At 38.5% G+C, this 14,758-nt stretch overlaps 1 protein-coding gene across 1 annotated transcript; it reads right to left on the bottom strand.

Annotated features, from left to right (window-relative positions):
• Window positions 1-326: 326 nt before the first annotated feature.
• LOC142177153 (uncharacterized) lies at window positions 327-942 on the bottom strand. The gene is made up of 2 exons (XM_075245619.1): window positions 512-942; window positions 327-429 (listed from the first exon to the last, which is right to left on the bottom strand). Exons 1-2 carry the CDS (start codon window positions 940-942, stop codon window positions 327-329), a joined length of 534 nt encoding a protein of 177 aa, XP_075101720.1.
• Between the last annotated feature and the right edge of the window lie 13,816 nt (window positions 943-14,758).

Consider the following 14,758-nt stretch of genomic DNA (forward strand, 5'->3'; position numbering starts at 1 on the left):
AGGAAAAATAAATTACCAATACATGTGGCTAGCTTGTACAACTTATTTCTACAGGGTTGGTCAAGCAGTCCCCGATCCCGATGACACATTATTGTTCCCGGTTCTTGCAGTCCCCGATTTTTGTGGCATTCTTGTTGCCGTATATTATACTATTCCCCCCTAGTGTTTGAATGCGAAGTGTGTGAATTAGAACACTGGAAGTCTCGCTTTATTGGTGGAAACAACTCGTGAATGGTTAAATAGTCTTTAGTTCGATAGCAAGTTTTTCTTCCCATTAGGAACTTGCCATCGAGCCAAAGATTATTTAACCATCCCAAAGCGGTTTATCATTTAAATGCCTTGTCATTTAAAGGTCTTAACCTTGACGATGACGCTCCTTTCGCAGTATGCTTTCCGTTGCTGCCTCGGTTAAAACCTTGCCAGAAAAACCTGATTGGGATAAATATTGGTCGAAGGAAAAAAGAGTGCAGCACATACTTTCAGTATTGATAGGATCCATCAGCAGTAATACCTTTTGAGATGGGTCACATTCCAATTGTTGGGCAATTTGACTCCATCTTGATTTTCCATCTCGTATGATCCTTTACCAGTGACAGCTGAAAACCTGTAGAGACTTTCCCATGTTGGACCCAGCTTCCCAGCATTGATTTTTCGAGTGCTTTGAGTCACCTTTCTCAAAACCATGTCTCCTACTTTGAAGTAGCGGAGATTGGCCATACGATTGTAATATCTTTCCATCATTTGCTTTTGAGCCACTATCCCCACGTATGCCAAGTCCCTGTGTTCATCAAGAAAATCCAGCTTCACCAGCAATGCCTCATTGTTTTCTTCTTCGTTTGCTCGAGAAAACCGTAAAGTCGGCTCTCCTACTTCCACCAGTATCAGAGCTTCTGCACCATATACGAGGGAGAAATGTGTTTCTCCCGTGCTTGATTTCGTCATTGTCCGGTAGGCCCATAGCATACCCGATAACTCTTCGAACCATTTGCCTTTAGTAGTTTCTAACCTCTTTTTGAGGTTTTAGATAATCACCTTATTGGTTGACTCTGCATGTCCATTAGCGCTCGGATGGTATGGTGATGATGTAATCCTCTTTATTTTCAAATCTTCCAGGAATTTTGTGACTTTTGAGCCTATGAACTGTGGCCCGTTGTCGAAGGAAATCTCCTTTGGTATTCTGAATTGGCAAATTATGTGGTCCCATAGGAAGTCGACCACTTCGTGCTCACCAATCTTTTGGTAAGGACCTGCTTCAACCCATTTAGTGAAATAGTCAGTTAAATTAAAAGGAATCTTACCTTTCCAGGACTAGGTGGCAATGAACCAACTATATCTATCCCCCATTTCATGAATGGCCATGTGGACAGTACCGAATGCAAGAGTTTCGTCGGTGTACCAACTGCGCATAGCGCTAACATTTTTCACATTTCTGAACGAACATCTTTGCGTCATGCTCCATCCGGGGCCAATAGTATCCTGCTCTAACCAGCTTTAGAACCAATGAATCTGCATCGTAATGGTTCCTGCAAATTCCTTCATGGACTTCTCTCATCACGTAGTCTACCTCTGAGGATCCTAGACATCGAACCAATGGACCTTGGTACGATATTCTATATAATTCCCTATCTATGAGGCACGAACTGCTTTGGTGCGAAGTGCCCGGGACGCCTTTGAGTCTTCAGGATTTGCCATGCTGAAGATATTCGACAAACTCATTCCTCCAGTCCAGACTAGGTTGGTTGAATTGACTTCGTAGTAACCATCCACATCCAATGCCGAATGTAGAAGTTGAACAACGGTTCCAAAGTCAGATCCTTTCATCTCCGTAGATGACCCCAAATTGGCCAATACATCTGCTTCCATGTTCTCTTCTCTCAGAATGTGTATGATCGACCATTCTATGAATCTTGCAATCAATGCTTGAACCTTGTTCACATACTGTTGCATGCGTTCTTCCTTTGTATCAAAAATCCTGTACACTTAGTTTACTACCAGCTGAGAATCATATTTGATCTCAATGACCTCGGAACCAAGTACCCGGGCAAGTTCAAGTCCTGCAACCAAAAACTCATACTCGGCTTCATTGTGTCATGCCTCGAACTCGGGGAGTGCGACCGGCGCTCAACCGAGTGTACCCAGCCAAGCAAGCATGTTAGATTTCCTTCTACCCAAACTCATCCACGAATAAAGAGGAGATGCACTCCATTAATCAAACATTGAAAAAGTTTCATTAACAACTCCCATTTCATTTCCATTAGCAGCTTCATTCATAATTTCCAAAATATTACAAGTTTATAGATATAATGAAAAATATGTTTGCCAAATACCAACATTTCTAGTACAATTCCCCATATCAAACACCACCCACAACTTGTCTACGGAGCCTCTAAGTACAATAGAAGAGTAATATAAAAATGTCGACAACAAGGCCCCGGCTATACCTAAAAATACAAAGTACAACATCAAATGACATCAGGCCCAGAATAGAGTAGGGCTCACCAAAACCTGCTGAATAGGGAGTAACTGCTAACGAGGACCAAAGTTGCCCGCTGATGAACCACCTGCACCCATTGAAGATGTAGCGCCCCCGGCAAAAGGGACGTTAGTACATATGAAATAGTACTAGTATGTAAAGCTAAATGTCCTCTTTCAAAATAGAATTCCCATATAAGAAAGGGAAAAAAATCATAGACACAGCAAGTCACAATCAACCATATCCAAATGTCCAGTTAAAATATAACAATTTTCAAAATATAAAATTAATATATTTTTGGTTGGGAGATCATTAGCACCGATATACCACCGTGTTTTTAGCACGGAGTCGGATCACGCCCGATCGGCTAGGCCATCTCCCCACGAACAATATGGTTTGACATGGGATGCGAAAAAAGAGTGTAACCAAGAGTAGTACCACCATGTGCACAACATGGCGTCCGATCTCCACCCGATCAGCTAGGCCGCCTTCCCACATATGCCGTGTGGGTTGACTATTCCAATTCACAACTATTATCAGTTTCATCCCAATTAAGGGGAATAATATCAACCCATCAATCACATCCCAAATAAGGGGGAATAATCATAATCGACTCCTACACCGGCACGTGTAGTTTTTTAGATGTGGGTTGTTACAACCCACCCTTCCCCGATTTGCTAATGATACTCCTAAAAAATTATTTTTGTTTTTGCACACAAAGGTAACATAGATACAAATGTATTTACCTCATCATCTTTCACGGTGTATAAATCTTCACTAGTATTTTCAACCAATCATAACAACAATATTTCCTTGGCTCTTTTGGCCATTCACAAGATTCTTTATTGATGGCACGGTGGCCGTATTTCATATTCCATACTTTCATATCTTTCCTTCCATGGATCATCATCATAAATATCAACATATATAATATTCCGGAAATCACAACTTTAAGTTCGTTAGAAATGAAGGCTTTAAACACAATAGATTTCTTTCCAAGAAATGGAGTAGAATGATTGGCAATCGAAGAGCAAGTTAAAATCATAAACAAGTAGCACACCATTTATTCTTAAAATACTTTTCTCCAAAAAGGGAAATACACAATTTTCACTCACGAATATGTAAGAACGCAAAACACATTGAAAATAAGCACAAAGCATAGCATTAGTTAAAACAGCCACATTAGGGCATGACTTAAGGACATAAGCTTTTAGGCAAATCTACTTTTGAAGTAATTTTGGAATAGTTGAATCAAGGCTCATTTCATAATCTTTCTCACATCATCTCATTTCATTGGCACCACTAGCCACAAGTATAACTTTCATTCTTTGCACGGTGGCCACACATTATATCTTCAACTCGCTTCTTTCACTTTCGAGCATCTCTATAGATTATCAACAACAAGGCATTTCCAATCAAGACTTTAGGTACACATATGAGCAATTAAGAGTCTTAATCATATCGATTCTTCTCATATAATTTGACATACTAGCTTTCATTTGGAACACGACTCAAAGCCATAAGATTTTAATATACAACCCATACTTTGAACATATATATTTCGACATAAGGCTCATTCAGAATAGTCAAGTTTATAAGGAACAATTCGAAATATAGGAATTAGAAACTTGAGCCAACCATACTTGAAACTTAGGAATATCATGGAATTCATTTCTAAAAGATTATTTTAGCCAACATACCTTGATGGAGCTATTTAGTGCTACTAAAACCACCCACTACTCTTACAACTTCAATCTACATCAACACAATTCAATTGGACCAATATTAGTAAATATTTCCAGGTTTTTGGTCGTTTTGGTATTTTATCAAACACCTAGAGTGCATAGCATTTAACTACCTCTAGTAATGGTGTTTCTTCATCCAACAATCCCTCCTTCCCACCAACAAGATATAATACAACATCCTTTGTCCACTAACTACCTTCTTAGCACTATTATAATCATCAATGAACTCACATCCACCAAATTTCACTAATTAACTCATTACAAAATCTCTACAACACCCAATAATCTAGTTTAAGTATTTATGACTTCCAATCACCATCTCATAAGTGCTAGTATTTATTCCTTGCTCATATATTCACTAACAATCCATGCATGTAGGTTTAAGGGTGAAAGATTACCTCTTGTAGACCAAATCTTTAAAGTCAACTTTTGGGGTGTTCTTGAGATTTTGAAGAAATCCTATGGAATACAATACATAACCTTGTTGTAACTAGTGATTGAAAAGTGGAATCATCATAAAAACACACTTATAAACTCACCTTAAGTGTGTATTGGAAGCCTTGACTGGATGGGTGATGGAGAAAAAAGCCCTAGTCTTGAAATCCTTTTATTCTTCTCTCTCCCCGCTCATGTATTAATAGGCCTAGGTACAATATTTTTCCACTGGTGCTATCCCTGTGCTATAAGGCTTTAGCTCACTGGTTTGCTAAAAATTTTCAGCTTCCCTCATGTGCTATAGTTGCGCTATGGGGAGATAGCTCACTGTATTTTCTTTAGTCTTATTGCTTTGAAATTAACATCCAAGTGTTACCCATTATTACAACACTCAAAGATTAATAAAATAATTATCCTCAAGTATCCAAATAACTTTATTCACTCCCGTAATTCTCATGTAGTTCGGGTCTAAATTAAATTGTAATCCTAAGCTCCAAATCGCTCGAATTAGCAATAGAAATTCAAGGGGCCTTACACATTAGCCTACCTCGGCACCACAAACCTCGAGTTCTTGGTAAAAATTTATGGGGCCTTACATTCTCCCCCTCTTAGAATCATTCATCCTCGAATGAGGAGTAGAGCCCGCCCAAAAGACCCAACATAATTCATCTCCTCCTTTCACACATCGCAACCCCCTAAATTTGACTAACTCCCAAATTTTCCAAAAATTTCAGCAGAGTCTCCTCTGTAATTGGGCCTATCCACCTGCCAGAGAATCACCAAAACTACCCTAATAACATATCCATAACTCAACAAAGCATCACAGTATATATCAACAACACTGATCTCAACATTAAGGGCATTACATTAACAGAAGTGGTATCTAGACATGAGTTGCACATATTTAAATCATAACATATAGCAAGTACCCTTTTGAACCACAACCATTTGGTTATACAGGCAAGTGAGAATACTTCCTTTACTTTGACGGAGGCGAATCTCAATTTTCGGACTTATCTAACATGGATGATAACTAGGTACCTCTTATAAGCCAATTACCCATTAACTTCACCTTCAATAGTTTCCACCGGAACAATAGGCAAAGGATTTCCAACAACCTTCTGGAACCTAGATACATGATGCATCGGATGCATGGAGGACAACAATGGGAAATCATCATACTCTTAGTTTGGCCTATTTCCTTCAATATTCCATAAGGCCTAATGTGACTATACATACTTTACCTTCCTTGACAATTCACCCAATATATTCATAAAGAAAATCTTGAGAATAACCCGTTCACTTTCTTCAACTCTAAACCCCGATGCCGAACACCCAAACTAAACCTTTGGCGACCTCCAACAATTACTCTAAGATGTGCTAGCTTGAATATTACCATAAAACTTCTTATCCAATATATTTGATCGCGGGATGACGCTTCTTCTTTGACATGTTTGAACCTTCAACCCTCATAGGTTACTATAAATATTAACAACGAGGTCCGAGATTAGGCTGAAATTATTCAGAATCCATCAATGTGTTGAGCAGGGCATTTAAGGAGGTTATATCCTAAGAGACATGAAGGTTACTACAAATAGCACCGACATGGTTAATCATTGTGATGACTTCATTGATTCGACAAATGAGGCAAAGAGTTTCCTAGTAGGCATTGATAATGTAGGGACCATGTTCATGATTCTGAGATTTAAAAGAAATGAGTCATTTTAGACATGTGACATATGGGAGGCATGATCGGGAGGATAAAGACATTAGCATCAGTTATTCTTGGAAGACTATGAGTCATGAAAAGGACAACAACAATTGTTTCATTCCAAATGTACCTTGTTCGGCAATAGTAGGCCTCAAATAGAAATAGCCAAGTACGTGACACCAGTCGCCTCTTGGAATGTACGGAAAATCAGTTTAACTCGAAATTAGAATATTCTAGCACCCTGAAGGTGATATGGGTTTCAAAATACATGAAGTTGCATTATGATCTTAACAGTAACTAGCACAAGGAATCAATGCCACAATCCCATGAGGATGAAAAAAAAAAAGTTGAACACTTGTGAGATTATTATCATTCTGACAGCTTAACCCTTCACAATAGTTGATCCTATATGAGAGGACTAGAGATACAACAAACTTGTCTTTCAAATCAATATGCTCATGATATGTGCTAGAATTTTAAACATCCACATGAGGTTGGGAGGGAAAGGTTGCGATAAGGCTACTTAACTTTCAACCACACACGAGCGAAACCATGTAGCTAGGACATTTTAACATTGGGGTGAAATCATGTATTGGTTAGAGAGAATGAACACTTTGCTATGGGCTAGACATGTCTCTGCCATAATAACTCTCAAGCCATAATACCAGGCCACTTCATCGGCAACTACAATACTAGGAACAAAGTGCTACTTACTGCGGAATGATCTAAGTAGACATGAAGGTCATACTGAGATGGGCAAACAAAAGATCTTCCAGTGACGAATTTGTGAAAATCTTAAATTGGACTCCAATATACTTGAAGTCTAGTCCTGGCATTCTCCATATAGGCACTGTATGAAGCTCCTCCCTTGTGAATTCCATCTCTGGGCTCCAGGCTTTCACTATGAATGGTTTGTTGTCAAAGTGATAAATCCCCCTTGGATAACATCATTCATCCTAACTGTCGAGTCAAACCTAACCAAGATAATTCCATTTTCATCATAGCTATTTTGTTGATCCCATGCTTTGCCCATAGCCTCTGAATGTACCCATTTATCATAGAAAATGTGGGGGCACCCAATACATAACAAATCACAGAGTTCTTCCAAAATTCAATTTCTGATGAAATATCATCAAATTCAATATCAATTATTGAGGTTTCACCATGCATTTCAGGTGCAAAATATTCTAATTTATACCTATCATTCGTAATTTTGGTAATATCAAAATTATCCCAAACTGAATTCCTTTTTACTGGCGTACCTTCTTCCTCCTCTACTAAGTCTGCCCAGTATTTCTTCCCACTGCTCGTAGCTCCTGCACTTGCGTTTCTTGCTGAAGCCTGTACTACTTCGTTCCATTGTCGGACTGCCTGTGCCTTGCTGGCTCCCATCCTCCTTTCATGTTTCTGGTACTGTTTCATTGGTATCAGTTTTTGGTACTGTTTCATTGGTGACAGTCTGGTTTGAGGTGTTTTCTGCGTTACAACTGAGTTGATTTGGACTCTTTGTTGACTTTCTCATTGATTGTTACTTCTAATTGCATTTGCCATCGCCATTTGTGCCTTCTGAGATGGAACTCGTGCTCTCCTACCCATGGTTGGCATACGTTAGTTATCGTGCGCCGAGAGAGAGAGAGCCATTCATCAAAAAATACCTAATCAAGATAAGTTGCTAGTTAATTTATATCAAATAACTGTATTATGCTCGAATTTGAGTTTTATGTACTAACGATGAAAAATATATTAAATACACAAACATGTTACTTAAAAAGGCAATTATATATATGTAATAAACATTTATTGGTAACCTAAAATAAATAATATTGTTAGTTATGAGCCTATTGTCCCACATGGATTAAAAAGAAAAATATTAATGGATTTATAGGCCAAATGGGCTCTCCCACCTAATAGACTAGTTTTTGGGTTGGGCTCTCTTATTTAGTCTATAACATTGGTATCAGAGTAGGTCGATCAACACTTGAGGCCACTACTCGGAGTGATGGCCAGGACCCACCAGCCGTGACCAACGAGGTCGTTGGTCCTCAAGCGAGGCGCAATTGTTATGGGGCAAAAAACATAAATAGGTCAAATTTAAGAAAAGATTCCATAAACATAGTAGGATTAGCTATTTTACATACATGGCAACTAAATAATTATATTCCTAACAGACACCTTTAAATCATGTACCTATAATCATGCACCTAATGCGTTTATTTCCTTAAAACTTTATGCGGACAAGTGACCCCTTTCAATTGACAGGTACACATATGATATGTGCTGAGATATGCTCTCATGTTACTAGACAGTGAAAAGGATTCATGATAATATTCACAAATGAGTAAAGTGATTGTTCAAACCATAGTTGCCACATACACCGGAGAGAAAAAGAGTGGCTCAAGAAGGATCTCAACACTAGGCTGATATACATTGGATTTGATACCACATAGGTAAACTTTATGATGGTGCATGCATAAGCATAAGTGAGCAGATGTTATTCATTTGAATCAAAAGGTTCTATAAGAAATTCATCAGGTATAGTCCTTTGTTGAGAATTTAGGGAAGCAGTGGGAAGTATTAACATAGGGTCATAACTCATTCCAAGTAAATCATTATAGAACTCAATTCCTCAAGAGGTTGTAAATAAGAGAATTTGTGATAGAGTGGCTTCCCGAATAATGCGTCTCGTTTAGAAAGTAAGTACATGCAATGTTTTTTGATTCGGTTTCTTGTTAAGACCATGTCTATGTAGGCTCTTCAATATAGATGTACATATACATCAAGGAAAATCATGTGGTACTCAAAATGATATACTAAGGAGTGGCTTACTTGGTAACTTTATATGTCACGCCCCGAGCCTGGGGGCGAGACCGGCACCCAGTGCCTCACATATCCTTCCGTACCACTTACGACTAAGAGACTCTGAACATGTAATGTCATACTTTGGCCATGGGCCACATTACAAGATAATGTGCGATGCAGAATGTAAAACTAAATAGAGACTAACGCTGACTAAATGTCGACATAAAGCTGGGCCAGCAAGGCCGCAATAATTACTACAACTGACAAGCCAAAAAAATATACGTACAGGGCCTACAAGCCCAACATACTGCACTAACTGATAGGATATGTCTACAAGCCTCAACTGATAGATGTTCTGTGATCAGAACAGGGCCTCGACCTATCCATAACCTATTTACATATATACACAAAACTTCTAGACCCGGCAACTCCGAAGGACGGGGAGCTTACCGATAAAGCTGAACTCGGGCAACATCTACTGAGGAGGTCTACCCGTCTATCTGTCTGAACCTGCACGCATGAAATGCAACGCCCCCAGAAAGGGACGTCAGTACGAAATAATGTACCGAGTATGTAAGGCAATTTACTGAAAGCTGAAACTGAACTGATATATAATAACTGAAAGCAACTGAAGTCAATGATAATCTGAAGATATGCTTACCTGCTGATACTGACTCAACTCTCTCAATATAGTAAGTAAAATAGTTGTTCGGCCTTATAAAGCTCGGTATATATATAACTGCTTTGTAGTAGTAGGCTCGCTCATAGGCGCTCGGCCATACTAGGCTCTGTATCTCGGCCAACTGGACTCGCTCATAGGCGCTCGGCCACAGTAGGCTCGGTATATAACTTACCATCTGATCAGAGGTGTCCTAATAGGGGGCTGCCCATCGATTATAGCTCGATGGTAATGAAAATATTGTAATACTGTATATATAGATTCTTTACTCTCATGACTGGAAAAAAAGAAATACTCAATTGGATATGAAGTCCCGATAAGGAGAATACTGTAACTTACAAGACTAGGAAAATATACATAAATTCCGAGATATGAATTTTTCTTTTATGCCTCGTTATCAAACTCGTGTAATTACGAGATCATGCCAAAATAAAGAAAGGGCTTAACCTTAACATACCTGGAGTAGGAAAAAATCTGTATGATTTTCTTGGAAAAGGTTGCACCGTACTCCCTTAGAATCGCAAAATTTTACGTTGCTAAAGTTCTAATAATTTTCGTTGGATTGGTTGAAGAATCACGCTGCTTAATGTAACATTTAGAATCTGATTCCAGTGTTTGAAAATGAAAAGTTAAAAACTTATAAGAATGGCCGACGTTCTCAACCTCTGATTATAGTGTCTTGAGAATGAAAATGTTGTAAAATCCTAGAATGAAATGTATTAAGTTGAAATTAATATAATGAAATGTGTCTTGATCTTAAGGTATTAGGTTGCCACCTAACCACAAATGACCAAGAGTCATTTATTTGGTTAGGGGCTTGCTGACACGTGGGGGTGGGGGTGGGGACTTCTAATCTTATCCTATAATCCACTTAATTAGTTGGGTAATATTCTGTTACCCGGTAATTAATTAATTACCCGCATAATTAAGAATTATCTCAAATTACTTAAAATTTTACTCATTTTTAATATACTTTATACATCATACTATCACGGTCATATAGTACTTTGTATGGTACTAGTCCATAAGTATCGGGTATTACAGCTCGGATCGTATTTTATCCAAAATCGACAACCTTCAACGAAACTCATTTTCTTTAATTCGCGTACCCTTTCCTTCATGGAACTTACTTATTGCTTGTTATAAATAGCATAAATATGCTAACCTCAAGATAATCTCATCCCCGAGTTTATGTCAATTAACTGAAGACGAAACTTTAACGTACGGAAAACGCGAGATGTAACATTAGATTGACAGGGAAGTGCCTTAACTGATGCCCCTTGACTCCACATCCGTAACATACATTGGTACCATAGTGACATACCCCTGAATGACATCTCCTACACTTCTAACAACGAGGATGAGGTCTGCTAAGCTGACTCGCTCCACTGACCTAATATTTACCCTTTTTGCATAAGTCATAAGAATCCCTCTTATCATTCCTACATGCCTTCACGGGCGAGAGTAACAATCTCTGTACCGGTTTGCTTCGTGGGCCTTTGGAATTTCCCAGGCCTACCACCCCTAACACACTCCTGAGCATACTTACAACACGACGCAAAATGTTCCCGCCCGCATATCGGGCAGACCGGTCTAGGTGTACCCAACCTAGGGCATTTGTTCTTCGTGTGCCCTCTCTTTCCACGACCATAATATATTTCAAGAGTCATCCAACACGTCCCCAAGTGGCGCTTCTTACAAATATAACATTCCGGCTTATTGGAACAAACAAACCTCTTTCGTTTCTTAGGTGCTCTCACCACATGATCTGGTGGCGTAGTGACATTAATAGGAACAAGGACATTTTCCCCTAGCAACTCGTTCTTTCATTCCCTCCTCGCCGCCCCGAACCCGTGGGTTACTCATATGGAAAATGATATATGACGAGGAAACTAGCTTCCTATCTTGAGCTCTATCTCACGATCTGGAGTACAAAAGAAGGATGACATTCCTAAATGCCTGTGTAGCCTCATAATTATAGATGTGGTCGACAACAAACCGATAAGAAGGACTCTACTAGACACGGCTCCGAGACATCCTAGGACACTTTAAAACCTTAGGCTCTACTACCAAGTTTGTCATGCCCCGAACTCGGGGAGCGCAACCGGCGCTCAAACGAGTGAACCCGGTCGAGCAAGCCTGTTAGATTTCCTTCTACCCAAACTCATCCATGAATAAAGAGAAGATGCACTCCAATAATCAAACACTGAAAAGATTTCATTAACAACTCTCATTTCATTTCCATTAGCAGCTTTATTCATAATTTCCAAAATATTACAAGTTTATAGATATAATGAAAAACATGTTTGCCAAATACCAACATTTCTAGTTCAATTCCCTACATCAAACACCACCCACAACCTGTCTACTGAGCCTCTAAGTACAACCGAAGAGTAATATGAAAATGCCGGCAACAAGACCCCGGCTATACCTAAAAATACAAAGTACAATATCAAATGACATCATGCTCGGAATAGAGTAGGGCTCACCAAAACCTGTTGAATAGGGAGTAACTGCTAACGAGGACCAAAGTTGCCCGCTGATGAACCACCTGCATCCATTGAAGATGCAGCGCCCCCAGCAAAAAGGGCGTTAGTACATATGGAATAGTACTAGTATGTAAAGCTAAATTTCCTCTTTCAAAATAGAATGCCCATATAAGAAAGGGAAACAAATCATAGAAACAACAAGTCACAATCAACCATATCCAAATGTCCAGTTAAAACATAACAATTTTCAAAATACAAAAATAATATATATTGTTGGTTGGGAGATCATTAGCACCGATATACCTCCGTGTGTTTAGCACAGAGTCTGATCACACCCGATCGGCTAGGCTATCTCCCCACGAACAACGTGGTTTGACATGTGATGCGAAAAAAAAGTGTTACCAAGAGTAGTACTACCATGTGCGCAACATGGCATCCGATCTCCACCCGATCAGCTAGGCCGCCTTCTCACATATGTCGTGTGGGTTGACCTTTCTAATTCACAACTATTATCAGTTTCATCCCAATTAAGGGGAATAATATCAATCCATAAATCACATCCCAAATAAGGGGAATAATCACAATCCACTCCTACACCGGCACGTGTAGTTTTAGGTGAGGGTTGTTACAACCCACCTTTCCTCGGTTTGCTAATGATACTCCCAAAAATATTATTTTTGTTTTTGCACACAAAGGTAACATAGATACAAATGTATTTACCTCATCATCTTTCACGGTGTATAAATCTTCACTAGTATTTTCAACCAATTACAACAACAATATTTCCTTGGCTCTTTTGGCCATTCACAAGATTCTTTATTGATGGCACAGTTGCCGTATTTCATATTCCACACTTTCATATCTTTCCTTCCATGGATAATCATCATAAATATCAACATATATAATATTCCAGAAATCACAACTTTAAGTTCGTTAGAAATGAAGGCTTTAAACACAATATATTTCTTTCCAAGAAATAGAGTAAAATGATTGGCAATCAAAGAGCAAGTTAAAATCATAAACAAGTAGCACACCATTTATTCTTAAAATACTTTTCTCCAAAAAGAGAAATACACAATTTCCACTCACGAATACGTAAGAACGCAAAACACATTGAAAATAAGCACAAAGCATAGCATTAGTTAAAACAGCCACATTAGGGCATGACTTGAGGACATAAGCTTTTAGGCAAATCTACTTTTGAAGTAATTTTGGAATAGTTGAATCAAGGCTCATTTCATAATCTTTCTCACATCATCTTATTTCATTGGCACCACTAGCCACAAGTATAACTTTCATTCTTTGCATGGTGGCCACACTTTGTATCTTCAACTCACTTCTTTCACTTTCGAGCATCTTTATAGATTATCAACAACAAGGCATTTCCAATCAAGACTTTAGGTACACATATGAGCAATTAAGAGTCTTAATCATATCGATTCTTCCCATACAATTTGACATACTAGCTTTCATTTGGAACACGACTCAAAGCCATAAGATTTTAATACACAACCCATACTTTGAACATATATATTTCGACATAAGGCTCATTCAGAATAGTCAAGTTTATAAGGAACAACTCGAAATATAGGAATTAGAAACTTGAGCCAACCATACTTGAAACTTACGGGAATATCATGGAATTCATTTCTAAAAGATTATTTTAGCCAACATGCCTTGATGGAGCTATTTAGTGCAACTAAAACCACCCACTACTCTTACAACTTCAATCTACATCAACATAATTCAATTGGACTAATATTAGTAAAACTTTCCAGGTTTTTGGTCGTTTTGGCATTTTATCAAACACCTAGAGTGCATAGCATTCAACTACCTCTAGTAATGGTGTTTCTTCATCCAACAATCCCTCCTTCCCACCAACAAGATATAATACAATATCCTTTGATTACTAACTGCCTTCTTTAGCACCATTATAATCATCAATGAACTCACATCCACCAAATTTCACTAATTAACTCATTACAAAATCTCTATAACACTCAATAATCTAGTTTTAGTATTTATGGATTCCAATCACCATCTCATAAGTGCTAGTACTTATTCCTTGCTCATATATTCACTAACAATCCATGCATGTAAGTTTAAGAGTGAAAGATTACCTCTTGTAGACCAAATCTTGAAAGTCAACTTTTGGGGTGTTCTTGAGATTTTGACGAAATCCTATGGAATCCAATACAAAACCTTGTTGTAACTAGTGATTGAGAAGTGTAATAATCATAAAAGCATACTTAAAAACTCACCTTAATTGTGTATTGGAAGCCTTGACTGGATGGGTGATGGAGAGAAAAGCCCTAGTCTTGAAATCCTTTTATTCTTCTCTCTCCCCGCTCATGTATTAATAGGCCCAGGTACAGTAATTTTCCACTAGTGCTATCCCTGTGCTATAAGGCTTTAGCTAACTGGTTT

This window comes from Nicotiana tabacum, chromosome 23 (genome assembly GCF_000715075.1).
Source record: "Nicotiana tabacum cultivar K326 chromosome 23, ASM71507v2, whole genome shotgun sequence".
Lineage (NCBI taxonomy): Eukaryota > Viridiplantae > Streptophyta > Magnoliopsida > Solanales > Solanaceae > Nicotiana > Nicotiana tabacum.

What these genes read in the sequence shown, in the direction of transcription:
- LOC142177153 (XM_075245619.1), bottom strand. Translation starts at nt 942, where the DNA reads ATGACGAAATCAAGCACGGGAGAAACACATTTCTCCCTCGTATATGGT. An exon ending in AATGTGACCCATCTCAAAAG is followed by an intron (nt 430 to 511) that starts GTATTACTGCTG and finishes TATCCCAATCAG; the next exon opens with GTTTTTCTGGCAAGGTTTTA.